Source organism: Monodon monoceros, unplaced genomic scaffold (genome assembly GCF_005190385.1).
Source record: "Monodon monoceros isolate NGI ecotype Baffin Bay Population unplaced genomic scaffold, NGI_Narwhal_1 Super_Scaffold_7, whole genome shotgun sequence".
NCBI lineage: Eukaryota > Metazoa > Chordata > Mammalia > Artiodactyla > Monodontidae > Monodon > Monodon monoceros.
The window spans coordinates 47,062,928-47,090,293 of NW_021703784.1; the positions used below are offsets into that span (position 1 = coordinate 47,062,928).

The 27,366-nt window shown below is 37.6% G+C and overlaps 1 protein-coding gene across 3 annotated transcripts in view; it reads left to right on the forward strand.

Moving 5' to 3' along the window:
• The window catches only part of DLG2 (discs large MAGUK scaffold protein 2), a 2,046,181-nt gene that overhangs the window by 1,401,380 nt on the left and 617,435 nt on the right, over positions 1–27,366 (forward strand). For all 3 annotated transcript variants that reach the window (XM_029208176.1, XM_029208177.1, XM_029208181.1), the window contains one exon: positions 19,988–20,112. In XM_029208176.1, coding sequence (XP_029064009.1) covers positions 19,988–20,112 — 125 coding nt within the window. The remainder of the gene's footprint in view (positions 1–19,987; positions 20,113–27,366) is intronic.

The window sequence follows — 27,366 nt, forward strand, 5'->3', positions numbered from 1 at the left end:
GTTTATGAAATGTGGGGTTTTTTAGATTAGGAATGGCTGCTGAATTTTATTAAATGTGTTTATATGATCTTGCAAGATAGTCATGTAGTTGATATGATGAAATATATTAATATTGACATAACTTTATATTCTTTGAATAAATTCTACTTGCTTATGGTATATTATTCTTTTAGGATACTGTCCTCAAGCATACATAATAATATATATATATACACACATATACACTGCAAGTACATGTATATGTGTATGTATGCCTATGTATGTGTGTATATATATGTGTGTTTAGGTGTGTATTTAGAAATATACGTATTTCTAAAAGCCTAACAAATTGAAATTGTATTGGAGATAAGACCACACACAACCACTAACTGAAACATCAGTTGCCTTTGCTTTTGCCTCTAGTTCTGCCAACCCATTGTCGTCACACTGGTTATCTTAGGCTAACCAGGAGCTGCGACTGGCAATTATATACATATTTCATTAATTAAAGTGAAAAAAATTATTTCTCAATAAATAAGATTTCCTAGGAGGAACAACAAAAACATGTTGGCAGTATTCGTGTACCATCTCTAGACACAATCAATTAAGTTTGTTTGGCACATTAAATCTTTCAAAATAGGTTGTCCATGGTAGGCTAGATAATCAGAGCTCCTTGGTCATGAAAGACTTAAATGTCTTCAGTACATATTGCTTGGGGCTGCTACTATCAGGTTTATGGTAAAGCTAGGGATAAGATGACAGCAGAGAGATCTGTCACTAAATATTTGTTAAGCACCTACCATGAGCAGAAACCTTTGTTCCACAATAAAAATCTATAGATGAATATAAATTATTTCCCACTCTACTACAGAGCATAATGAGGTAAACACATTCAACAAGTAATTTCTTCCCTTAATTTATATGATAGAACTTGAAGAATGAGGTTCTGTAGACTCACAGTGGAGGTGATCTTATAGCCTGGGAGTTAAGGGGAACCTTCTTGGAGATAACACCATTGAGGACTTTCCCTAGGCTGCTCTTTTCCATTGTCAGGTAGAAATAACAACTCACAGGCAGATTCGTTTTATCAGATAACATGGAGATTATATTCTATGTCATCTCTCTAGACCAATCTTAGATGATATAGCTTTTAAAAAGTGCCTACACTTTAGAACCATAAATAAATAGTTTTCCCCTTCTTACTAATTAACATGTGAGTGTGCACATGGTGCTGGGTGTTTGGTCTCTGTCTCTCCCACAAGATTATGAGATACGCTTAATTAAATTTAGGGTTAATGCCGCCTCATTTTAAGCAGTACATCTAAGAACTGCTTTGGTGAAAAGAACAATAGTTTATTTATGTTCGTAGATGCTTATTAAGCCCTTAATACATGTTTAAAATGAGTTAACATCTCCCAAAACACGGCATTGACACCTTTTCTTATTTGCCCTAGTGTGATGAAAGTTCAAAGTTAAGCCTCTCGTATGCAGTGGATTTAGAGTTGTGAGCTCATAGGCCACGTGACCCCAGGGACAAAATTAAGAACAAAAAATTGCAGTGAGGAGAGGCATCCCTGGTCATCACTTGATTTATGAGTCTCCAGCTTTATGGGATATTGCAATATCCTCTCCTGAGATGTTCTGCGTGCCCTGAATTCCCAGCGAGAAAATCTGGATTCTCTGGATTCAATTCAATCCAATTCTTTCGATTCAACAATTATATTTACCACTGATTGGCTGTTTTATTTTGGATAAGTCAATCTCTCTGAGTATCTACATCTTCAGTGGGAAAATGGGGCTAACAAGCCCTGAGCTGACTATGTCACAGCATTATTTAAAGATATAACATGGAAATTTGTACAAATTATCTTTAAAATTAAGCAAGGGGCAAAAAGTGAGCAGCTAGACAAATATAAATTGTCACAGTTACTGCTGTTATCTTCTACAACAGTGGCTACAAAGAGGAAGGAGAAACAATATTATTCATAAATATTAGCTACCATTTAATGTACACCCGCTGTTTAACTGATCTATATATTCACTGTTTGATGCATTCCTTGACTCTGTCATGAACGTATAGTTCACACTATATGCCAAGTAATCAGGGATACGCAGCTGTGAACAACACAGGAACACAAAAACCCTGCAAGGAAGATATTATTTAGCCCATTTTACAGAGGAGGAAACTGAGACTCAGAGAGATTAAGTAACTTGCATACAATTATAGCTGTGAATCCTGTTCATTCATAAAACTTCTTCGGTTAATGAGGGATCCATGAAGTTAGGACTGTGCCTTTTTAGTTCACCCTGTACATCCAGCATGTCACTCATTACCAAGCAAAGAGTAGATGTTCAGTAAATAAATAAGTGAGTGAATAAATGGATAAACGAATGAATTAATTAACAAGAGTTTGTATGGAGTAGAAGAAAGACATAAGAAACTAGAGGAATGTTTGTGACTTGGAATTCATTGTTTTGCTGTGCATTTATAGATACAGATTTCCCAGCCAACCACCTGCACCAACACACAGTGACCAAATGTGGGAGTGTAGTTATTTGGAAGACTAGGCACTACATACTAATATAAGGTTATATATTTACTATGCTTTTAAACACAGCTCAGAAATTTTACATTGGCACCTCCATAAATGACTATCTTAGCTTCCTTCTTATGCTTTTAGTTCTATTTTGATGACTGGGCACAATAAAAATGTGCTGAGTGGGTACAAACTGCTGAGCTACTGCAAGCCACTCAGTCTAAATTCTTAGATTAATTTTTAATGAAAGAAGCATATTTTATCTTTGCAGCCCAAGCAGTTTAAGGCTCAGTGTCTATCATACAGCATCCTTACCCACTTCTATTGAAGACCTGTCATGTGAATCTGTCTAGACCACCACTTAATTTAACTGGGCCTTTTTTTTCCTTATCTTTGATGTAGAGATACTGATACAAACCTTTCTCAGAGGCACAATGAGGAACAGTTTTAAAAGAACAGATGTTAAATTATTATCTGTATATCACCAGTCACGTAATCAAATAACTTCTGTCTTTTCCTTAGGGTTAAGAGAAATGAATGGGGTATCCAAAATTAGCAGCTTTCTTGAGTGATTGAAGTGCTCACTCTATTTCATCATCTGGGAATACTGTTTACCCATTTTCAAGTTGCATACTGACGTGTGAAATCTTTAACATAGCGGAATTCCTGGCCAGTGGGTAAGGTTTCATAGTTTACAAACAGAAGACAGAATATTAAATAAGCCTTTAGACGTTAGGCACATTTGAGAATTAGTTACTTTTTCAAGGAGTAAAAATGATGCACCTTACCCAAAGCCTGGACAATTCTTGCTTTTGTCTTTAGATGAATTGAAATTCATCTAAGGACAAAAGCAAGTTCAGGCATCAAGCCAATTGCCTTCCTACTCCTCTCCTCCCAGCCAAAAAAAAAAAAAAAAAAAACATAGCAGTTAGTAGAAATTTTGCTGCCTCTATACTACTCACAAAAGGAAACAAATGTTCCAGTACAAAGTCAGTAGGATGCATTTGATATCAGATTCATTCTCTTTTCTTTCATTGCACTTGGATTTATTCATAAACACACCCACACTTTTCAAGAAGTGGTCCTTTAGGTTCTAAGTAAGGCCTTGTTAATAGGTAAACTAATAAGATGTTTTAAGCAGAATACAGAAAGATTCGTGTACTGTTCCTGAGCATCTTAAGAAGTAAAATGCTTAGACGTTTGCTCTGTTTTATAAACTTGATATATGTGCTTTTAAGAACTAGGTAAAAATGGGGCACATTTGTTTTAAAAAAAGACTTTTTTCTGCTTAACTTTTTTAATATCTCCTGATTTAATCTAGATATGACTATCAGCTAAAGAAATACAATCCTGATTTATAGTACAAGTTCAGTATTTTTAAATGAATAAGTGATTGAATAAATGGAAGAATGAATGACTGTTCTAGCCTGCGATTGGGAATCTCTTCTTCATCCAAATGCTGTCCTGTACAATCTGGCTTAAAAAATGGGAACTGTTCACTCTTCAGGCCTGCCATGAGAAGTGGTTATGGGAATTCTTTCACCTGTGCAAGAAATTCTGCTAGTGCTTTTAGGGGAAGACTTCTAAGGTGTCTCGAAGTGGCCTTTCAATGGGATATATATAAATATAAATTCATGAAATTGTATTTCATTGTGGTTTGTGTCTGTGTGTTTGCGTGTGTAGGTATATAATATATATTTATGCATATATGAGCATATTTATGTGTTTATATGATGTATAAGTGAAGTTTACGTACACGTATATGAATTCATATATACTCATATGAATTTGGTGGGAGCATCCTAAAACCCTCATCTGCATAGTCTTATCTGCCCCTACTTTGCCATGTAGTTAAAATCTTTGGCCTTATCCTAGGATGAGAGAGCAATAGACCCTTACACAGACATACTACCCACCCAACATTAAGTGCTGTGAAATGGCCGTATTTGGGTAATAAGGTTTTGTCTCTTAAAATGCTGTGCTATGCTTTGCTACCAGAGATTTGTGCCCTGACCTTCTAAAGAAGCTTCTGTTTTCAAACCAGCGTTCATTTTTTCTGAGGTTGTCACTTTTGCCATCTGGTGGATGTATCTTCTGGGAGAGAAGGAGCTGCATGCACAAAAACTTTCAAGGAAGCATTATTGCATAATTTGCTTGAGGTCTGAGCCAATATTCTGGAAGCTGGTTCATCATTTATTGTGATGTGGCAGATATTAGAGGACTTTATAAACACATTGTGCTTTTGAAGTGTATTCCCAAAAGATTGAAAGTGGCAGAATGTGGCAGTTCATGTTTATGCCTCAAGGAGAATTATTAACCTGCCTAAAGTACAATGATAGACCAACGCTTTTTTGCCAGCTCTACTTACCCTTGGACTTCAGTGTCTGAAAGATATTTTAGGGAATCACAGAAGTAAACAGAAAATAACTTTTTGTTACCTGAATCATAAAAATAAAATTTATTTCCAGTGCAAAATAGAAAAAAGTAAATACCCCATATTTCTGCTTCTGCTTCTAAAAGGCTAAGTATAGAACCAAAGAGATTTTTTATATTCTAGTTAAGTACCTTCTAAAAGAAATATATACCTCTCTGTTTCACTCCAATTTAGTTTATTTACCTTACCTTCAGATGTAGAAATAGTCTAGAGTTGATGCTGAGAATTAAATGCTTTATATTGTATTCTTAAATCCTTTGTCAAATATGTGCTCTTTAAAGAAAGATGATATAGGCAGAATTTCACTCCAATAGATGAGAGAAGACTCTAAGAGGAATATAAAGTAGATTTCAAGCCTCATTTTCTTTTAAAGTCTGATTGGATTCTGCCTGTGATTAGGGAATTAAGGGGAAACCATAGAGGTGAATTAGTTCCTTCAGGCTTCTATTGGGCAAACTATTATTCTATTGTACCTCTTGATACAGCAGGAGACTGAACGAGTTTCTTTTTTTTTTTTTCTTCTTCTTCAAAAGGTAAACTGCTTAGTTTTTGGTAACTGGTAGAAGCAAAAATAAATAGAAGGAAACAGATATTTAAATATACTATTTTATGGAATAACTAAGATAAAGCCCATAAAGTGCTTAACATAGTAATAATCAATAAAAGTAAAGCTCTCATTCATTCATTTATTCAACAGATACTTATTACAGATTTATGTTGTGCCCAAAAGTAAAATTAACATGGTTTCTTCCCTATGGATACAGCTTTTATAATGTAATCTGATAACTGTTGGCAGCAGAAGCAAGATCAGTGTACACTGGGAGCACAAAAGAAAGCCTATTTAAGCCCAACTCGTGAGTCACATAAGATTCGCAGGACAGATGATGCTTGAGCTGAGTTTAGATAAATGGGAGGGGGGGAGTTGGCATGGAAATGGAAATGTCATGATTGTATTCAAGAGACTATAAGTAGGAGTGGAGAGGAGGAATGGAGGGAGATGGGATGGGACAGAATATGAAGGGCTTTTGTGGGCTGAGCAAAGGTTAAACAGTATCCAAAAGCTAAGAAGAGACGTGTTTAGCACACTGTGAGACAGGATCATGAAAGAAGAGTTAATTAAACATGGTCTTGATTCTCAAAAAGCTCTGATAGATTCCGTATATATGTGTTAGCATATGGTATTTGTTTTTCTCTTTCTGACTTACTTCACTCTGTATGACAGAGTCTAGGTGCATCCACCTCACTACAAATAACTCAATTTCGTTTCTTTTTATGGCTGAGTAATATTCCATTGTATATATGTGCCACATCTTCTTTATCCATTCATCTGTCAATGGACACCTGGGTTGATTCCATGTCCTGGTTATTGTAAATAGTGCTGCAATGAACATTGTGGTACATGACACTTTTTGAATTATGGTTTTCTCAGGGTATATGCCCAGTAGTGGGATTGCTGGGTCGTATGGTAGTTCTATTTTTAGTTTTTTAAGGAACCTCCATACTGTTCTCCATAATGGCTGTATCAATTTACATTCCCACCAGCAGTGCAAGAGGGTTCCCTTTTCTCCACACCCTCTCCAGCATTTAATGTTTGTAGATTTTTTGATGATGGCCATTCTGACTGGTGTGAGGTGATACCTCATTGCAATTTTGATTTGCATTTGTGTAGTGATTAGTGATGTTGAGCATCCTTTCATGTGTTTGTTGGCAATCTGTATATCTTCTTTGGAGAAATGTCTGTCTAGGTCTTCTGCCCATTTTTGGACTCCACATTAAGTGCTTTGTAAGAATTATCTCATAGACTATTTATGACTGCATTTCTTAAACATTTTGGCCTCAGGACCCCTTTTCACTCAAAATTATTGAGAACTCCTATATTGTTTATATGTGTTTTATCTGTCAATATATATTGTATTAAAGATTAAAACTGAGCACTTAAAAGTATTTATTCATTAATTTATAAGTAACAATAATAAATTCATTACATGCTAACATAAGTAACTTTTTATTAAAATAACAATATTTTTCAAAGCAAAAAAAGATTAGCAAGAAGACTGGCATTATTTTATATTTTTCAAATCTCTTAACTCTGGCTTAATATAATAAATCTGAATTCTCTTATCTTCATCTATATTTAATCTGTTGTGCAAGTTGTTTTAGTCAAAGTTAATGAGGAAAATGTGGTTACTTCACCGATATGAATGCAGAAAGGTGAAATGTTTCTATAATCTTTTCAGGTAACTGTGGGTGTTCTTCTTTGATACTACATCAAAACTTGACAAATCGTAGTTTTTTAAAGATTAGTTTCAAGGTAGAATCTGAAACCATATCAATGAACTTTTTGTACTGTGTTACAAAAAAATTAATCTATCTATCTTAAGCTTTAAATGGACCTTTTACTCATGTGTGTGTGGGCTTGTAAAATCATGTATTAGTTAAATGGAAAATAATGGTTCACTGAATTATAGAGATCACTCAAATGTTGACTTATTTCATTATACAATACCAAAAAATCCTATTTGTCAGTATTATGACCCATCCCTTCAGAAAAGTCTTCTGTGTTTTGGGAAGCTGTCATGCTCATGGTGGTGGATACTTGAAAACTCAAACTTTACAATTGACAAATACTATCAGCTGTTGCCTTGAAAAAACAAACACACTTCATCAATTTTCCGGAAAGTTTTTGCCAAATACCCAAGACTGAATAATCGAAGTTTGTATTTCAGTCATTTTTTCTCAAGTAAAAATGACAATCAATGAAAATGTGGTTAGTTTAGCTTGCAACTCAAATGATTGCACTTTTTTTTCCTTGGGAAAACCGTATGCGATATACAAAAGTACTTTAGGCATACCTCTCATTTCATCAAACAGAATACTATAATGTTATGGACTCAAAAGTAATGATTTTATAAAATTAATAATCTTCACTGCTTCATCAAAGATAATTCTTAAGTAAAACTGACATTTCTTTGTTTTTGTTGTGAATATATGTTTAGTAAAGAATCCAGTGATTACCAGTCCACTTTGGTACCACTGCCTTGTTTTATTCTAAGGCACCAACAGTTTTACCCACCATTGCTTTTGCACCATCAGTGCAAAGGTAAACATGGTAAGAAAGACAAATAATATCTTGTTATTATGAAAACACTTTTGATCTTGAAGACATTTTGAGTACTGCTAGTTTATAACCAACACAAAAGCTGTTATTATTCCTTTTTCTCAGATGAGGAAGCTATACTTCAGAGAAATTAAAAGAACTGTTGAGGATCACAAGCCAAGAAGTGGTAGAGCTAGGATCTGAACACAGCAGGAATGACTCTGGAGCTTGGTTTCGTAATCCGTTCCAAGGGAGTGGTGCCTAATAGGTTATAGCAAGTGCCCATCTCCATCCCTCTTGGCCTAGTCAAGATTGATAGAGATAGGCGTATGGGTTGAAGGCTTGTTAAATCAGAGCCACAGTTAGTTATTCCCAAGTTACCACTTCAAAGGAAAGTTACTTTTAAGGGACATAAGTTTTTAGTTGTAGGTTGTAACAAATAAGCACCTAGCGTACTGCCAAGGAGTAGTAAAAAGAAAGAACAAGTGTACACTGCCAGAAAAAGAAAAAAAAAAAAAAACAAACTCTAGGAATCAGCCTTTTTAAAAAATCCTCATGGTTCAGTAGAGAGTGAAAAGATTGTTTTGTTCAAAGGTTGGTGGTTTTCAAAGATTTGGGATAGAATACAGAAGAAGATCTAAATTGTTGATATGAGAGAAATTGGGAAAAATTATACTTTTGAAATACAGTGAATCAAAAGAAATGGCGTATAAGGTGACCATTCCCAGACACTGGGATTTTGCAGTATCCTGGGCAATAGGAAATGAGGAAATTAGCTAGGATAGAGGAAGTGGGAATAGAAATAAGAGGATGAAAACAAGAGGTATTCAATAGATAGAATGAACAAAACTTAGCAACTGATGGAGGAGAAGGCCTAGGGAGAGGAAGAGCCAAAGATAAATTTGAACTGTCGTGCCACCCCCCACCCTGTTCCCATGTATATGGCACATCTCCCCAACTAGATTTAAGCTCCTTCAGAAATAGAACGACGTCTTTTATTTTCTTTTGTTCACAGAATTTGATACAATGTTGAGCACATAGTAGGTACTCAAATAAATAAATATAGAATTAATTAGGTGATTTAACCTTTAGCCCTCTTATATTAAAATCAAGTAACACCCCCTTTAACCCCTTCACCTGACCTTTCCTTATTAACTCATTCATACAAATTATTTAGAGTATTCTTCAGGGTTTTTAAAAAACTTTTATTGAAATGCAGTTGATTTACAATGTTGTTTCAGGTGTACAGCAAAGTGATTCAGTTATATATATATATATATATATATATATATATATATATATATTCTTTTTTTACATTCTCTTCCATTATAGGTTATTACAAGATATTTAGTATAGTTCCCTGTGCTATACAGTAGGTCCTTGTTGCTTATCTGTTTCATATATAGTACCTTCAGTTTATTTTAACTCAGCAAACATTTACTGAACATTTGCTCTCACCAGGAATTGGATTGCAAATATCGTGTATCGCCTGTCCTCCAGATGCTAAGAATCTAGAGGAAGAGGGACACATATACAAATAACTTTGTGGTCTTAATCACATTATGAATGAAATTGTGTGGAATCACAGAAGAAAGGGCAATCATGTATGTCTGAGCAGTTGGAGAAAACATCGCAGATAGCATTTGAGGTAAATTTTGGTGTCTGAACAGGAATTCAACAAGAGAAGAAGTATTTCAGTCAGAAGAAGCCCTTCAATTTAGTTCATGCAAGAATGCATTCAGTTCTTTTCATGCATAGGTACTACATGATTCGGGCACAGAAAATGTATAACTCAGTTTTGATGCTTCGGATTGATGCTCACAATACAACAGGGAAGATAAGCAAGTAAACAATACAATACAATGTGTTGCGTGTAATAGTAAAGTTGTGAACCAAGCACAAAATAATATAGAGAAGAAAATGAAGGAGAAAGTGAGGATCTACTCTGGGTCAGGCATTTTTTCTTTACATGCTACCAAGGGGCATATAAAGCTACACAGAAGAAAATACAACTTAGTCAAATAGTGAGCAAGTTACAAAATGCTGATGCTTAGATCATATCTCTGGCTTGGGGACATATTTTCTTTGGTCTTCACAATGTTGCACTGTGTGGCAGTCATGGAATGTGCCTCTCAAACTGCCAGTTTCAGGGAGCATAGTTGACTAAGAACCTATATATATTTCAATTTAATAATTTTCCAACATTTAAAAATTGGTATTTTACTTAAGAAAATTTGATTCCTAGCTTCCCTCAGCGGAGAAAAACAATCTCCCAACATTAGGCCCGCATTCTAGAGTGCCCACCATCCATAAGAGCTGAATAGTACCTCTTCCCTTTAGATGAGATATGTGCTCGATCCCCCCTCTTCCCTATTTTATTCCCAACACGAAGACCAGTTGCCATTTAACCACACTCTTGCTGTGTTGTTTTACCTCTCCTGGGTCCATTTTGCCATCCTGTGTGTCTTGTCTGCCTTCATTGTCATTTGAGTTTGATATCCGTTATTTTGATCACAATCTGCCATGAGAAGGATAGAGTGAAGTGACACAGGCCCGGAAGCCGCAGGATCAATGAGGAGAACTAATGACGTTCTAAGCCGAGCAGCGATAATTGAAATTGAGAGGAGCTGGATGGATTTGAGGGATCTTTCAAAGAGAGAATTGACAAGTCGTGATGTTTAATAAAATGCGGGGACTGGTAGGCAGGTAGGAGTCAAGGATGGCTATCAGATTCCTTGATGTGGTAACTGAGTATTTCATACGCTTCCCCATTTCTTTCTTATTTTCTCTGTATAAACTGTCCTAAACAGATATATACTTTAATCCTTCATATGCCAGGAAGTTTTCAGAAAACACAAGAAGAGATGTCATTGGAAATAGAAGGCTTAATGGGCATGCAAGAGAGGGACTCCATTGTTAACAGCTTACATTGAAAAAATGATCAAGACGTTAAGAGACTATGGAGGTAGCTGTTGAGAAGTATATATTAGCTTCTAGTGGCGTTCAGTTAAATACTATGGCAGGGTACAAGATAGATGTTACTTAAATGTTTTGCAGTTGGAGTGTCATTGACAATGTCCTAAATCAGATCTTAAGAACTCACAGCTCAAACACTATATTGGATCCCAAATTACTCTCCTTGCTTTCTGACTCAATCCATCAAGCCTATTCTTGATTCATCCTATACAAAGTCTTTGAATTAATTGTAGTAAAATGCCACATTTATCATGTCATGCCTTATGAAGAAAACCTAGTTTCTCCAGGAACCTATACTCCTAGGTCTGGTATTCAGAAAACTTTCACGTACACCCTCAAGGAGATGTCATGGGGGCTTGGCACATCTTGTTCCTCTGCTTGGAACCCTTTCAACTGCCACACTGCCTCACATCCTACTCCTTTTCTCATCTTTACCCTGGGTCTTTCCTCACTCTCACCAAACAATTTTGGCCCTTTTTTTTTCTTTTGTCTATTTTGTCTCTTTCTTTCTTCCAAGGAAACTTCAGTGTCGGCTACAACTGTGACTTGCCCATCACTTTAATACATTCACATGATTTGACATTTATGCACTCCCATGACTATCAATGAGTGTTGCTCCATCTCTGAAATCTTGAACCCTAAAATCCCATCGTGTCCACAGCTTGCCACCCTCTCTTCTGTTCCCAGTTCCCCATAAATCCATCATTTGACCTTGCTATGACCTCAGTCTATCTATCCAGTCTCTGAGCATCCTCCTTGCTTCTCTTCCTTTCCTATCCTTTGTGATTTATATACTCATTCCTTTGAGAGTCAGCCATATTTGCTTTTCAAACTTCAGCCCTAAGGCAATCAAACCTTCCCTTTTTGCTGTTCAAGATTACTAAACTCTGTGGGAGAAAATCTCATAATCACGCTGACGATGTCCCACCTCAGTGCTGTCACCAGACCCCTACCGATCCCAACATGTCTCTCTTGCCTCACAGCTGCAATTCCAACCCTTTACTGCTTTACTTAAGTCTCCACATTCATTCTAGACTTTTCCCTCTAATGTCCTGACATCTAAATATATAGAGCAAAGACATGTCATCAGTCAAGAACTCCTTCAGTTTCCTTCTCCTCTATCTTAAAAGGACCCTATCACTTCTTCCCCCTTAAAATAACACTATAATTTTATCTAAAGGGTGAGACAAAATGGACTTGGTAAAGAAGAAAAGGTATCCCTCTCCCAAGCCAAGGCTGAGTTATGCTATCTTAAAGCAAAGTTTCCTTTGTTCTTTTGCTAGACAAGTTTTACAAATATAATGTGTGTGTGTTTATAATTTATAAGGAAAAATTAATGATGGACTTGTTCAAAATGACAAAAGAAAAAAAGGTCTATAATTCTGATATCTATGAGCAATATTAACATGTCGGTGAACATACTTCCAAATTTTTTCTATGCATATATATTACAAAGCGAGAGCAGAGTTTAAATCCTATACTGTTTTCTGTTTTCTTTATCTGAAGATGTACTGTAAAGATCTTTTCATCTCATGATACCATTGTATTCCTTGGTATGGCTATAGCACATGTATTTAACCAGTACCTATGGTAGGACTCAGAGAATCTGTACTCTAGACCCTCTTCTCACTCCTCCTTTGTCAGGATTTTTTTCCCACGCGCTCTCCTTGTCGCCTGTACCTTCAGTCTCCCTTTCCATGGGCTTCTTCCCCCTACGCCACAGACATGCTGAGTCCCCTCACTGCCATCCTCTAAAACCTTTCTACTACCCTGCCTCCTTCTCATCAGATACTACCATGTATCCCCCCCTGAGAACAGAACTCTTTCACAGAAACAAGAATCTGCCTTCACTATGTCACCCATTTCCTTCTCATAAATTTTTTGGTCTACTGTAATCTGGCATTCTCTGTCCACCTGTTTTTGAAACTGCTTCCTCTCCACCATCCCCTTAAAACGCTTTCCCCTAAGCAGTTACCAGTCCCCGAATGCAGATCTCCTGATGGCTCCTCTACTCAGCAGCTTCCAGAAAAATACAGTTTAATAAAGCAAACTTTGGGACATCCTAAATGCAACTCCTAGAAGTTGTAACTGAGTGAAAGCAGGCATCTCTTATTCCTGGGCTAAGACCTTTAGTCAAAGATACATGGATTGTTCGCATGTTAAGAAGAAAAAAAAAGAAAAGGAAAATTTGAGGGGGAAAATTTTTTGTTGTTGTTAATCGTAAGCAACAGTAGTTAGGAATGTCTGTGTTACATTCATATGTTTATACCCTAATAGGGGGCCTGGGGCCATTCATCTTTTAATATTGCAGTATGTTGTAGAAAATGGATGAGAAAAAGACTTTGAATGATTTTCAACAAACAGGTAATAACTATGAAAAAGATATCTTTTTATTCTCTGTGACATTCTAGATTTACTGCCTAAAGTAAAATTACTTTCAGGAAAATTTAGAAGATTATTTGCCAGCTAATAGACCTCTCTATCAAGTGATGTTTTTATCCTGGCATATAGCCTACAGAATTCTTTAATATGTTATTATCTGTTTTAACTTTTTAAAAAATATCTCTATTCTACCTACTTATATTGGTCACCATTCTATTGTATTTGTTGATCAATTGTCAAGCTGTGCACTAGTAATTTTCAATCTCACTGCATGTCAGAAATTTACAGATGGGAGGCTAAGGTATAATTATATACTTAAAAATAACATATATTATTTTGTAGTATAAATTATAGTAAATAAAAATAAATGTCTTGCTGGAGCAGATATGCAGACAATAGGCTTGTTTGACAGTCTTGGCAGGGAGTGAAAAGAAAATATAGATCCTGCTGAAAGGAGGGGAATGCACCAAAATCTTGGGGTTGGTAACAGGATATACAAAAATTCAATGTATCAAAACAGGCCATAGGTGATGAAAGTTTAAAAAATAGTGTTTGAGTCTTCCCTTATCTAGCTTTTATTTACCTAACAATTCTCAATACTACCTACCTAACCATCCTTTCTCCCATATTTAGAATGTGTAATTAAATTATCTTTACCAAGCGAAATAACATATAGTAAAATTGTAGGTTAAAATTCATCAACAAATACTTGTTGAAGGTATGAATGAAAGAATACGTTGTCTAACTTCTATTTGCCTTTATTGTCCTCATATTTGTAAGAACCCTTTTAACAGTGCTGTGTCAAACCGAAGGAAGTGAACTAACATTGACTGATCATCACCCATATGCCAGGATCTATGCTCTGCTAGTACATATGTCATTTACTTTAATCTTTCTAACAATTCTATGAAGTAGTTACTATTACGTACATTTTACAGACAAGGAAACTAGACTCAAAGTTAAGAAAGGTACCTATGGCTTCCCTGGTGGCGCAGTGGTTGAGAGTCCGCCTGCCGATGCAGGGGACACGGGTTCGTGCCCCGGTCCGGGAAGATCCCACATGCCATGGAGCGGCTAAGCCTGTGAGCCATGGCCACTGAGCCTGTGCGTCCAAAGCCTGTGCTCCGCAACAGGAGAGGCCACAACAGTGAGACGCCCGCGTACCGCAAAAAAAAAAAAAAAAAAAATACCTAATGTCAAACATCCAGCAAAGGCAAAGCTGGTACTCAGACCCAGGTCTGAATGGTCCAAGTACGTGCTTTTCCATTACAAATTTTTTGAATATTTTTATGATACTGATAGGAGTGGTTTAGACTCTTTTCAAAAACAAAGTTTAATGATTTATTATTGCTATTGTTTTTATTTTTTCCTTACCATCAAATTATTTGTTTAACCCAGAAGAGGCAGTATGATGTAACAGGGAAAAAAATTAGTATTTGGAGCCTAAAAAATCCTGTTTGAATCTGAATTCCACTATTTACTTGCTTTCTGTCTTTATGTAAGTTACTTCACTCTTCTCAGCCTCCGGGTTTTTCTTTTCTTTTTATTTGTTTTTGTGTTTTGTTTTTTAATACATAAAAAGGGGAAAATACTGTCTACCAGGTAGAGGATTGTAAGAAGCCTAGCTCAGTGTTTAGCATAAAAAGAAAAATGCACTAAACGTTAGTTCCCTTGAGGACATTTTTAGTATTTTACTAAGAACTTTATAACTTAAAAAAAGTCTCCCTTTTAGGTAGTTTGAATTATTACTTAATATAATAATAATAGTAATTATTATAGTTTTACTATTACTAATTAGTAAGTAATAATGTTCTTACTAAAAACAAGTCATTTTTAATATTTTAGTGGTGATCATACTTTAATTAAAATTTCATACACTTTTTATTCCCCTCACATTTGTATAATGAACATTTTCTATTGTCATTAAATATCACTACAGTTTTAATGGCTCCAAAATGTTCCCACATTCAAATAGACATACCACAGTATTTTTAACCGTTTCTCCGTTGTTTGGATGTTTCCGGTTACGAGTTGTTTTCTGTTTTGTCTTGTTTTTAGAAGAAGCATGATACTGCCACAAAGCTTTGAACATAAATCGTTGTACACATCTCTGGTTATTTCTTTAGGATAAATTCCTAGAATTGAATTACCAGATTAAGTAGTATTTTAAAGTAGGAATTTCTGACAGTCAAAGAAATTCTTTGTCAGTCGGACATTCTATAAATATATATGATTATGATATCACTTTATTTTCCTCTTCTTTTTTACAACCCCATTTTGGGGGTAATTTTCTGTTGGAGAATAATTTTTTAATGAAAGAGGAGTTTCTGAAGATATAGTATTTATATTTGCAACCATCAATTAAATGGTAAATTGTCTTTTCTTTTTGCTAATTATTTTTTTCTTTCTGAGAGGAGATAGAGTGTAGTACATGAAGGAGAAAGTACAACTTGGCTAGACAATAGGCTTGTGCTCCTGGGGGAGAGTCAGCCAATGTGGAGGACTGGGAACCAGGAGAAAGAATGGTCCCTGCCAGCCACATTCTCAGGCATGGAATCTGCCCAACAAGGAAACAGCATCCCACCTGGAACTCTATACAGAGGCTGCCCTCACCAGCACGGCACCTTGCAGTTTCCATTGACTGTGTCAGGTACCAACACTCAGTTAATTAGTCACAATTTTCAGGATCTAAGGGTGTCAGCCAGGGGTCTGCCTGTTCACATGGAAAGATGGGTGCTCAGAGAGAGAGGTTCTGGGGTCTGCCCTTGTGGCTGGCTGGCTCTGGGATAGTTGTCAGGGGACTGGAGAGATTCAACCATGGAGAACAGCAGGCAGTAATTTCACTGCTGCTTTTTATCTCTCCCTCTCCACTGAATGCCGCTGCTGGTAGCAAAGGCCTGAAAGGGACGGCTGGGAGAGAATAATAAGGGGAAGAAGGGAAAGCACTTTAAATAATTTCCTTAGCTGAATTCAGATGAGCCTCTTCTAAGGAACCATGGCGACTGGATAGGCCCAACTTGCAGACTGGTTTTAACTGAAATACAAAAGCTTTGGGGAATCTATGGGACTGGAAACACAGGTCCAGTTATACTCTGTCTCTACCTACCTCTTTTTTCTTATTTTTTCTTTTTTTTGGCCGTGCTGCCTGGCTTGCAGGATCTTAGTTCCGCAACCAGGGTTTGAGCCTTGGCCCCTGGCAGTGAAAGCACCAAGTCCTAACCACTGGACTGCCAGAGACTTCTACCTACCTCTTTTTATTGTGGATTCTCTGATTCATCCATTCCTTTTTCATTCATTCCTTTCCTCAGAGTGGATTTGAGGGCAGGGGCATGTATGTTAGTAAATACCAGAGCCACCATATTCTCCATATGAGAGTCAATTCTAAAAACGATGGTTACATACTGCTAGGTTGTCATCAAAGCTGTTGCTTCAAAGGTCTGTGAATTCATACAATAAGTTTTAAAAAATACAGCAGTGCAGTGACCTACATCCCCCTCTAAAGTTTCCTATAGCATTCCCTTTTTTCTTGCTGGCAAGAACCGTTTTCCTGCAAATCTAGCCAGAGATCCAGAAGAATCCTTTGAAGTCATCCAGTTTAACCTCTCAGTAGATGTTTGGATCCCTCATGTTCAGTGTCTAGCCAGCTGCCCATTGAGTGAAGGATCCTCCCTCCCTTGCAAAGCAGCCTATTCCCAATTTGAACAGCTCTTGTCTCATCATTCATCCTTCAGCTAAGCCACAATTTGAATTTCTGGGCTTTCCATTTTTAATCTTGGAGCCACAAAGAACAAAATGGCTTCTACTTCTGTATTATATTCCTTCACACATTGTGGACTTTTGTTGTGTCCTTTCTGAGTCTTCCCTTTATAACTTGAATATTCTCAATAAATTGGTCTGTTCATTCATTCATCAGATATTTAATGAACAATACTATGTGCCACACAAGGCACCAAGAAACAAAGATGAATATTGTATAGTTCCTGCCTACTATAAGTTTGAAGGAAAGATAGACTCATATAATGTCAAAATAACACAGTATATGACATAGCTAGGCAGAGAAATTTACAAAAACTCAAAAGAGGAGTGACTTACCGAATGAAGAGGAGTTGTGGTGGTCATTTAATATTTCCTGGAGCAGATGCCATCTAAACTATCAAGGGGGAGGTCGGAGATTTCTTGTAGAGAATGCAGCATGAGTAAAGGCCAAGAGATGAGCTATCGTGTACTGTGCAGGAAAGAGACAGTTCAGTTCAGTGTTCCTGGGGGCTAAAGTATGAAGCTAGAAATGAGACAGGGTTAAGAGCTAGATCATGAATATTTTTCTCAAATGACAAAGTATTCAGTGCCGTCTCCAAAAATTTTGATATTATCAGGAGAAATCATTGGAATATCTCCCAATCTCTGCTTGCCTCCTTCCCTACCCCTATTAACGAAGAAATTGTTATCCCTGAGGTGTCAGCTCTCGTAAGACCAGTATACTCTAGTGGATGTTTCTGGAGCTAACCCAAATTACATTGAAAATACTCACGTTCCCATCATTTCCTTCTAAAACCCAAGATCTTATTCTATAAGTTTCTACTGCCTCATAAGTCGCCTAAATACTGTCTTGGTGGCTATAGACCTGACACTGTGGCTGAGGTTATACAGTGAAAATGTACTGATCACCAAACACCAAACTATCACTGTCTTTTCTGCTCTGCCTTGAATTCCATGAAGGCAGAAATCACCTGGTCTTAATCCGTAAAGCCTTAGCTTCAAGACAGTCACGTAGAAGATATTCATGTAACACCAATGCAGTCATCTGGTGTCAATAGGTAATTAAAACCAAAAATGGATTCACATACATTCTTCTCTGAAGAACCTAATGATCAAGGCACATCTCATCCAATTTTCCTTCTTGCTTTCTTCATTCTAGCCTCATCGTCTGTTTCTTGGACCTGGCATACCCGTTCTTACTTCAAGGGATTTTACATATGTTCTTCCCTCTGCCTGGAACATTCTGTCCTCCTCTCCAACTCCCACCCTGACCCACTTAAAAGTAACTAAGTGCTCTTCACCTTCAGGAAGAGTCCCTATGTGTGGCTTTCCTGTTTGCCACTCTTATACTCTGCACTTGCCTTTCGTATGACTCATAAACTGAAAGATTCGCCGCTGTAGCTCCAGGGCTTAGTCCAGTGCCAGGCACAAAGCTGGTGTTTAATAAATATTAAATAAATTCTTTATTTGACTACTGCTAAGTAATATCTCTGTTCAAAGAACAGTGGAATTTTTCAAAGAAAACAGAATTAGAGAGAAGTCAGAAGTACAAAGACGAGATTTTAGTGGCTGTGGTTGAATTATTAACTTCAACGTATAATTGTGAAAACAACCCTCTTAAATTCAGTTTTATTAATTCAGTCAATAAAAATTGCTAAGCATTACCTTGACATTTGCAGTGGTGGTATAACTGTCAAGTTATACTTGATCTTATCTTAACATTGAACTTTTCTGACTGAGTGCCCTAATTAATTTTTCTGGATTAACTACTAAATTCTTATTCCTCATCTCTTTTTACCCAAGAACAAAATTTAATCAAATGATCGTAAATTTAGTAAGCTATATTTGTTGTAAGAGTATATAGAGAAATTAAATATCCAGTGACGAGGGACTGGTTAAACAAATGACCTGAGTGAAATATTATTTAGTCATTTAAATGGATAATTATAAAGACTATCTAGCTGTATGGAAATGGCTTAAAATATACTGTGAATTAGAAAAAAAATAGAATATAGTATGAAAACATAATGTAGCCATGGAGATGGAGATTTAAAAAGCATATAAAAATAAAAAATAAGGCGGTTTGTGAATTTGGGAGAGATGTTTAATTATGTATCACATACAAGTTTTAGAGGGCTGTATGTACATTGGATGTCAATTACTATAGTCTACAGGAGTAAGTATGAAAGCTATATTAGAGTATAAACTATTCAAATTTACATGCTGCAACAATAATGCATTCCTTGTCTGTATCTACAGCAAATTAAAACCTGTTTATTACTGAAAAGTGTCTCACATTTGCTATGACTCTAGAAGAGGTCCCTGCCTTCTGAAGTCAGAGTTCCTTATTAATAGGAAAACACGTTTCTTTGCTGGATAAATAGTATTAGAGCAACAATACCAGAAATAGCAGAATGAAAACACCTAAATTTCACTACTCTATCAAATCAGATGTTTTTCACGTGACTCATTTCCTTCCATTCTTGTTCGTATGTGTGTATAATTTTTACAATGGACACTAATGATTTTTTACATTTTCTCATATTACACAGTTTGTAAGCTTTTACTTCCTACTTCATAATGATCATTTTAGCTGCTAATAAAGGAAGCATTTCTTAGAAGCAAAAATATAAGGCCCTTGTATTGTTGCGATGCAGGGACAAGCCTGACCTTCCTTTGTCTGCTGACAGTGCACTTTATAGCTTTGCATACAAGGCTGTTATCACCTGATTTCCATTTGAGTAGTAAGATGATAACGCAGAGTACAAGGGGAACTAGGTTTAGGTGACAGCCACATCATTTAAGGTCTGCTTATTGTTTCTACAGGGGAATTCTGGCCTGGGATTCAGTATTGCTGGAGGGACAGATAATCCCCACATTGGAGATGACCCTGGCATATTTATTACGAAGATTATACCTGGAGGTGCTGCAGCAGAGGATGGCAGACTCAGGTAAAGATCTGAAATGTTAGAATTATTTGGAAAGTAAATCTGCCACATCAATGAGACGTACTTGTGCCTTTGGAGAGTAATAATTCTCCAAAAGTTCTGTACTTGAAAGAGAAGACTGTCAAAGCAAGCCTTCTGTAATGACTTTCCAGATCTCTCATTGCTTATTGAATTTCAGCTAGTATTTAATTTGTGTTTGTTGATGGCTACCACATTCAACATTGAGCCAGGCAGTGTGAGGAAGGGATACAGATGTATCTTCTGTTCCATGAGGCCTTCAGTCTGATTGGAAAGAAGAATGCTATGAGCTGATGAGCAAATGATAAAATGTGTAGAGAACAATATATTGTAACTATTGTAGTGTTAGCAAAGGAATTCCATGTCACGCACCTTGTGTGTGTTCATGGATTTGGCAACCATTTATAAGGGCTTTCTGTAGGAGTTTGGATGGAAAGAGTCTGAAAAGCTATTCTGTAAGAAGATTCCAGTCTGAGTGTGAAAAAAATAATTTATTAGCCCCACAAACCTGAATGAGAGCACAGAGGGAGAAGAAGCAAGTGGTCCCAGGAAAGAAGGAAATCACGTGTCTTGGATGAAAAACACCAGGTGAGGTTCTGTAGCTGGAGTGGAGCCAGATCTTGCTCAGGATAGAATAGTGGTGGCTTGAGCCAGGGACCCTCTCTTTAAAGAACTAAAGATTATTTGACAAAATAAAAGAGTCACCCACATGGGGCTCTTGGTAAATAATATAAAATTCTATCAGAGCTCAGAACAGTAGCTAGGGGCTTCCCTGGTGGCGCAGCGGTTGAGAATCTGCCTGCCAACACAGGGGACACAGGTTTGAGCCCTCGACCGGGAAGATCCCACACGCCGCGGAGCAACTAAGCGCATGCGCCACAACTACTGAGCCTGTGCTCTAGAGCCTGCAAGCCGCAACTACTGAGCCCACGTGCCACAACCACTGAAGCCCGCGCACCTAGAGTCCGTGCTCCACAACAAGAGAAGCCACCACAATAAGTCCATGCACCGCAATGGAGAGTAGCCCGCGCGCAGCAACGAAGACCCAACATAGCCAAAAATAAATAAATAAATAAAACACTAGCTAAAGGAATTGTAGATTGAACAATTAGGAGAGATTTCCTTGGGGAGAAAAGCATGTCCCAATGTTATTTTAGCACCTCTACTAGATTGTAAATCTCCTCAGGCCAAGCAGTTATATTATAGATGTGAATCCATAAATTCTTGCTGAATGAATGAGAGAGTTTTTGAATGAATGAATGAATGAGTGAATAAAATGAGAAGAGAAAGGAGGGTAAATTAATGAGTGGGGAGAGAGGGTAGCACAGGCCAAGGCCTGTAGGTAAGAATGGTTTTAGCTTGCTTGGAGCCGCACTGAAAACTGTGACCTAAGTGGCAGAAATGTAAGCTTTGTAGCCCTTCCTCAGTCTGCTTTTTTAAGCATAAAGAAGCTAGCTTACTGGTTTTTTATAAAGCAGCCAAGGACACTTTTTCCCTATCCAACTGTTCTGATGCAGTGATTACTTTTGACAGCTGCATCTTTGCAGCTTGTGGAGGAAAATCACGCTTTTTTTTCAGGTACGTCGGCATCCCCTATCAACAAGAAAAGAAATAAGTCACGTTCCCGCAGGAAACACATGCTTTTTGAATAGAATTTTCAGGCTGAATTGACTAAATTAATTTCTGGGTGAGGGAATGTCCATGCTGCAGAGTGAGAGATTAGAACTAGATGCTGTGTAATTCTAGGACTCATGGTGGGGATAGTGATTGCTAATACTGGACCCTGGAGAAGCTCCATTTTAAAAGTTTAGAAATAAAGTTGTTAAAGGAAACTTCAGAAAAGTGGGCCACAATCATTATTTCATACCACTCTTTACCTAGAAGTAGGGGAACTTTCGCCTCAGCCAAACTTTGGCCCTAAGCTTCAGATAAAATAAACTTCATGTTATGTGCTTATTCTACAATTAAGAATGAAAAATGGCATCTCTTAGAGTACCACCACCCTTTGCTCATGCCTACGGAGATAAAAGGAAGTTCTGCTGTGTTGGGGGCGTCATTCAATAGTTGTAAAGAGAATAATCATAATGACAGCTAACATTCACTGAGCTTTCATCATGTGTGGAGCATTGGGCTAAGATAGATAGGTAGGTAGATAGGTTGGTAGGTGGGTGGATGGTTGGATGGATGGATACATAGATTGATTGACAGATAGGTTGATAATATAAATAGAGATGTAGGTACACACAGACACACAATCTTCTATACACTTACCACAGCCATATGAGGCAGGTACAGTTATTATGGCCATAATAATACAGGCTCAGGAAATTAAGAATTAAACATTTTAAGAAGATCACCCATCTAACTTTGAATACATTCCAAAATCGAGTCCTGTATATCGCTTAGGTACTCTCTAAACTCTAATTCAATAGGAGAATCCCCTACCTCATGTGGTCCTGGCCTGAAAATTCCCAAAGATAAAGTTTTTCACAATGGTAATGCGCAACTCTGAGCAATTACAAAGTTTGCTGTTTTTCTACTGAGCCACAGTTGTTTTTATTATGAACTCTACCCACTGGTCTTCGTTCTGGCTTCCTGGAGCCAGGGCCGTGGCCTATATGTGAATTTTGCCTGGTGAGGTTGTGCAGTGAATGACCTGAAAAGCTCTGAACAGTGGTCCTAACAGGAGCAACCCTATACCAACTCCCCAATCCGCATCACAGCCTTGTGCCTATGCGAAGACAGCTCTGGTGTGGGTCTCCAGTTCTTTGTGATAGATCCTTGCTACTACCACTGAGACTGTTTCCCACCCTACTCCTTCCTGCCATGAACTTGAATGGTTTGGGGACATCTAAGAGTTCAAGAATAACACTCAGTCGAAAATCTGGCAGTGTGACATTAAGATAGATTTCAGAATTTAGCAATTTATCTGGTTGAAAGCCTACTTTTTACAGATGGGAAAGCTGAGGCTCAGACGAGTGATTTATCCTGAGGCATAAGTCATTTGGGAGGTCTGTTTTAACTAGACTCCAAATGTCTTTTTTTTTAACTTTTTATTTTATATTGGAGTATAGTTGATTAGCAATGCTGTGATAGTTTCAGGTGGACCTCAAAGTGATTCAGTTATACATGTACATGTATTTATTCTTTTTCAAATTCTTTCCCATTTAGGTTGTTACAAAATATTGAGCAGAGTTCCCTGTGCCATACAGTAGGTCCTTGTTGGTTATCCATTTTAAACATAGCAGTGTGTACATGTCAATCCCAAACTCCCTAAATATCCACTCTCCTGACCCTTCCCACCTGGTAACCATAAGTTCGTTCTCTAAGTCTGTGAGTCTGTTTGTGTTTTGTAAATAAGTTCATTTGTATCATTTCTTTTTCGATTCCACATATGAGCGATACCATACGATATTTCTCTTTATCTGACTTGCATCACTCAGTATGACAATCTCTAGGTCCGTCCATGTTGCTGCAAGCATTATATTTCATTCTTTTTAGTGTCTGAGTAATATTGCATTGTATATATGTGCCACATCTTCTTTATCCATTCCTCTGTCGATGGACATTTAGGTTGCTTCCATGTCTTGGCTATTGTAAACAGTGCTGCAATGAACATTGGGGTGCATATATCCTTTCGGACCCTTAGACTCCAAATGTCTTGACTCAAGTAATTAATGATCTAAGGTAGTGTTAAGTGGCAGTAACACCTAAGCCCACCTAAGTCTTTTCTCAGGTGTTCTCGGGAACACTCTTTGAAGCTGGACTAACAATGTGTGAGGAGTGCTTTCTATTTCACCATTAGTCCTTGTGAACATGGAATCAGCAAATAACAATGAACTCTGGAAAGATGTAGGTTCTGATGCCTGTATACTAACATAGTTGATTTTGGAAAGATTAAACTCCTTTGGTTGCTGTTTTCTTATCTATAAAGTGATGACAATTATACCTTTTCTGAGGATTCAGTGAGATAACCTAAGTCCCTAGCTATGCCAAGAATATAGTACATGCTCAGTAAATTTTAGTAATGTTTCCCCCTTTTCTTTACCAGCCCTCTCTACCTCTCAGTGGTCTTTCCTCTTCTATTGCTTCCATTCCTTCTTCTTTTTCTCTCCTCTCATCCCTTCCACCTTTCTTTCAGTTCCCGTTCATCCTCTAGGGCCTTCCCTAAGCTTCCTGTTCCTATCTTTTCACATGCCCTATTCTCTTGATCATAACATGAAATTAAAACCCATTTAGAAACAGGTATGGTACTAAAAAAGGTTCTGTGTTTCTATTCTCAAGTTTATAATACAGTCAACTGAATCTGCTATGTTTCCCTTACTTAAAAACTAAGCCCACAAACTAAACATAGTTTTGTTTTGTTTTTTTTTAACTTGACAAATTCTTTGGTGCTGTGAGTTAGGAACTCGTAAAAGTTTTTCTGATGTATCCGTCACGTTATAAATTATACTTTTGACAGTTAAATAATACTAAAATTGAAAGAGAAGCTGAGGCCCAGAAAAGTGAGGTGTTGGGTCTGCTCCAAGGAGAGTAGTAATCTGGACTTTTCAGTGGATATATAATAATCAGGTCAATAATAATAATAGCAAGGACAACATAGTACTTCAGTGTGCCAAGTACTTTCCTGACACATTAACTCATTTAAAGTGTATAACAACTTGACGAGACCTATACTTTTATTACTCCCTCTTTTCAGGTAAGAAAATCAAGGAACTGAGATAAGAGGTTAAGTAACTTAGCAAGATTGTACGGCTAGTAAATGTTAGAGCAGACTTTGAACATAGGCAGTCTGCGTCTAATGTCCATGTATTTATGTTCTAAGTTACACTGCAGGGGGAAAAAGAATGACATTTAAAAGACACATTGTGGTAAGCAGTATTCTAAAAATGCCACACCTCATGATTCCACACCCTAATCCATAGAACCTGTGAATTTAATGAGCTATCACTCCTGTGATTTTGTTACATTGCATGGCATAGTTGACCTAAGATAGGGAGAATATTCAGGTGAGCCTGATCTAATCACATGAGCCCTGAAAGTAGAGCGCTTTCTCTGGCTGGTGGCGGAAGAGGAAGTCAAAGAGATTCAAAATCTGGGAAGTACTCGGCACTGTTCCTGGTTTGAAGATGGAGGAGGCCATGTGAGAAAGTACAAGGTTGGACTCTAGGAGCACACAGAGGCCTCTGGCTGATAGCTAACAAGGAAGCAGGGACCTCCATCTCACAACTGCAAGGACCTGTGTCTTACCACAACCTTATAAGCTGGGAAGAAGACCCACAGCTCCAGATGAGAATGTAGCTGGTTGACACTTGGATTTCAGCCTTGTGAGAACCTGAGCAGAGATTCCAGCCACACTGTGTCAGACTTCTGACTTATACAGATAGTGAGCTAATAAATAGGTCTTGTTTTTGGTTTTTTGGGATTTTTAAAATTTATTTATTTTATTTATTTTTGGCTGTTTTTAATTTATTTATTTTATTTATTATTTATTTTTGGCTGCGTTGGGTCTTCATTGCTGCGCGCGAGCTCTCTCTAGTTGCGGTGAGCAGGGGCCACTCTTCGTTGCGGTGCGTGGGCTTCAGTAGCTGTGGCTCGCAGGCTCCAGAGCGCAGGCTCGGTACTTGTGGTGCACGGGCTTAGTTGCTCCGCGGCATGTGGGATCCTCCCGGACCAGGGCTCGAACCCGTGTCCCCTGCATTGGCAGGCGGACTCTCAACCACTGCACCACCAGGGGAGTCCCTAGGTCTTATTTTAAGCTGCTAAATTTGTGGTGATTTTGTAAGGAGCAACAAAACATTAATATCTACATTATTCGAGGAGTTCTGAGTTCATTATGAAAAGTCTTCCTGTATGTGCTCCATCACACCCAATATAAAGCAAGTGTGTAGGTTTAAGACACAGATAAGGTGAGAGGTGACTTTCTCCTTAATTAGATCAGACTCCAAACTGAACTCAAGTCCCAGTGTTTGCCCCAGAAGAGAGATATAGGAGAAAGAACATACTATTTGGAGAAGAGGACCTGGGTTGTTTCAAGTTCTCCTTTCTAGCTAAGTGACCTTGGACCCCTTTTTTTTTTTTTTTTTTTCTTCCCCTTGGACCTCTTTTTAAGCTCTCTGTGCTCCAGTTCCCTTACTGGTAAATTGTAAGTAGGAGCATATATATCAGGAAGCTATAATGCGTTGCTTTAAACTGCAACTGCTGTGGTAACTTGTCAGGGAGCAATAAAAAGCTAATATGGACTCTGGCATTTTGGACCCTAATATTCACTTAGGCTGAGGTGCAGACTGGCTTGTCTCTGCCAGCACTACCACACTCTGATCTTCAGAAACACTGATCAGGCCTCATGGCTGGGCTCAGGCCCTTCACACACCTGGAGGCAAGATGTGAAAAGCAATCAGAAACAAGGGGTGGATCAAGGTCAGAAATAGGGAAGAAACCAGTCCCTCAAGGTGAGGGACAGCAGATACAGAGATTAGCTGAAATACACTGTTACATCTGACGGCTGGGGATGTTAGTCTGGGCTGGAGGGAGGGTGAGAGCCCGAAGCTATAAGGAAAATGTGAGATGAAGGCTAAGTTAAAAGGTAAGGCAAGGACTTCCCTGGTGGCGCAGCGGTTGAGGGTCCGCCTGCCGACGCAGGGGACACGGGTTCGTGCCCCGGTCTGGGAAGATCCCACATGCCGTGGAGCGGCTGGGCCCCTGTGCTCCGCAACGGGAGAGGCCACAACAGTGAGAGGCCCTCGTACTGCAAAAAAAAAAAAAAAAAAAGGCAAGAGAGCATATGAGGGTTTAAATGAATTCCTTTGGATAGTGATCCTTTTCCTGTGCAACTTCTTTTTCTTGTGTATATATTTTTATAGATACGATCATTGTCCTTTGTGGAATATGTATAAAATTCAGAAAAGTAGATAAAAACTAAACAAAATACAACACATTCAAGTTTACACTAAATAGAGTCAATAAGTATTAACATTTTTGTACACTTATTTCTGGTCATTTTTTTTGCTATTTTACTTATTTTTATTTAGTTTAGATCACACTGTATATAATATTTAGCATTTGTTTAATTTCACATAACTTTATTTCGTAAACCTTTCCCCATATCATTTTTTTAAAAGCCTTATACCTATTTTAATTGCTGTTTAATAATACATTTACTGTTTACATTGTTAGGAGTTTAGGTTGTTTTCAGTTTCTCCACATTTTAAATAACTGGTAGTCTATTGGAAGACATTG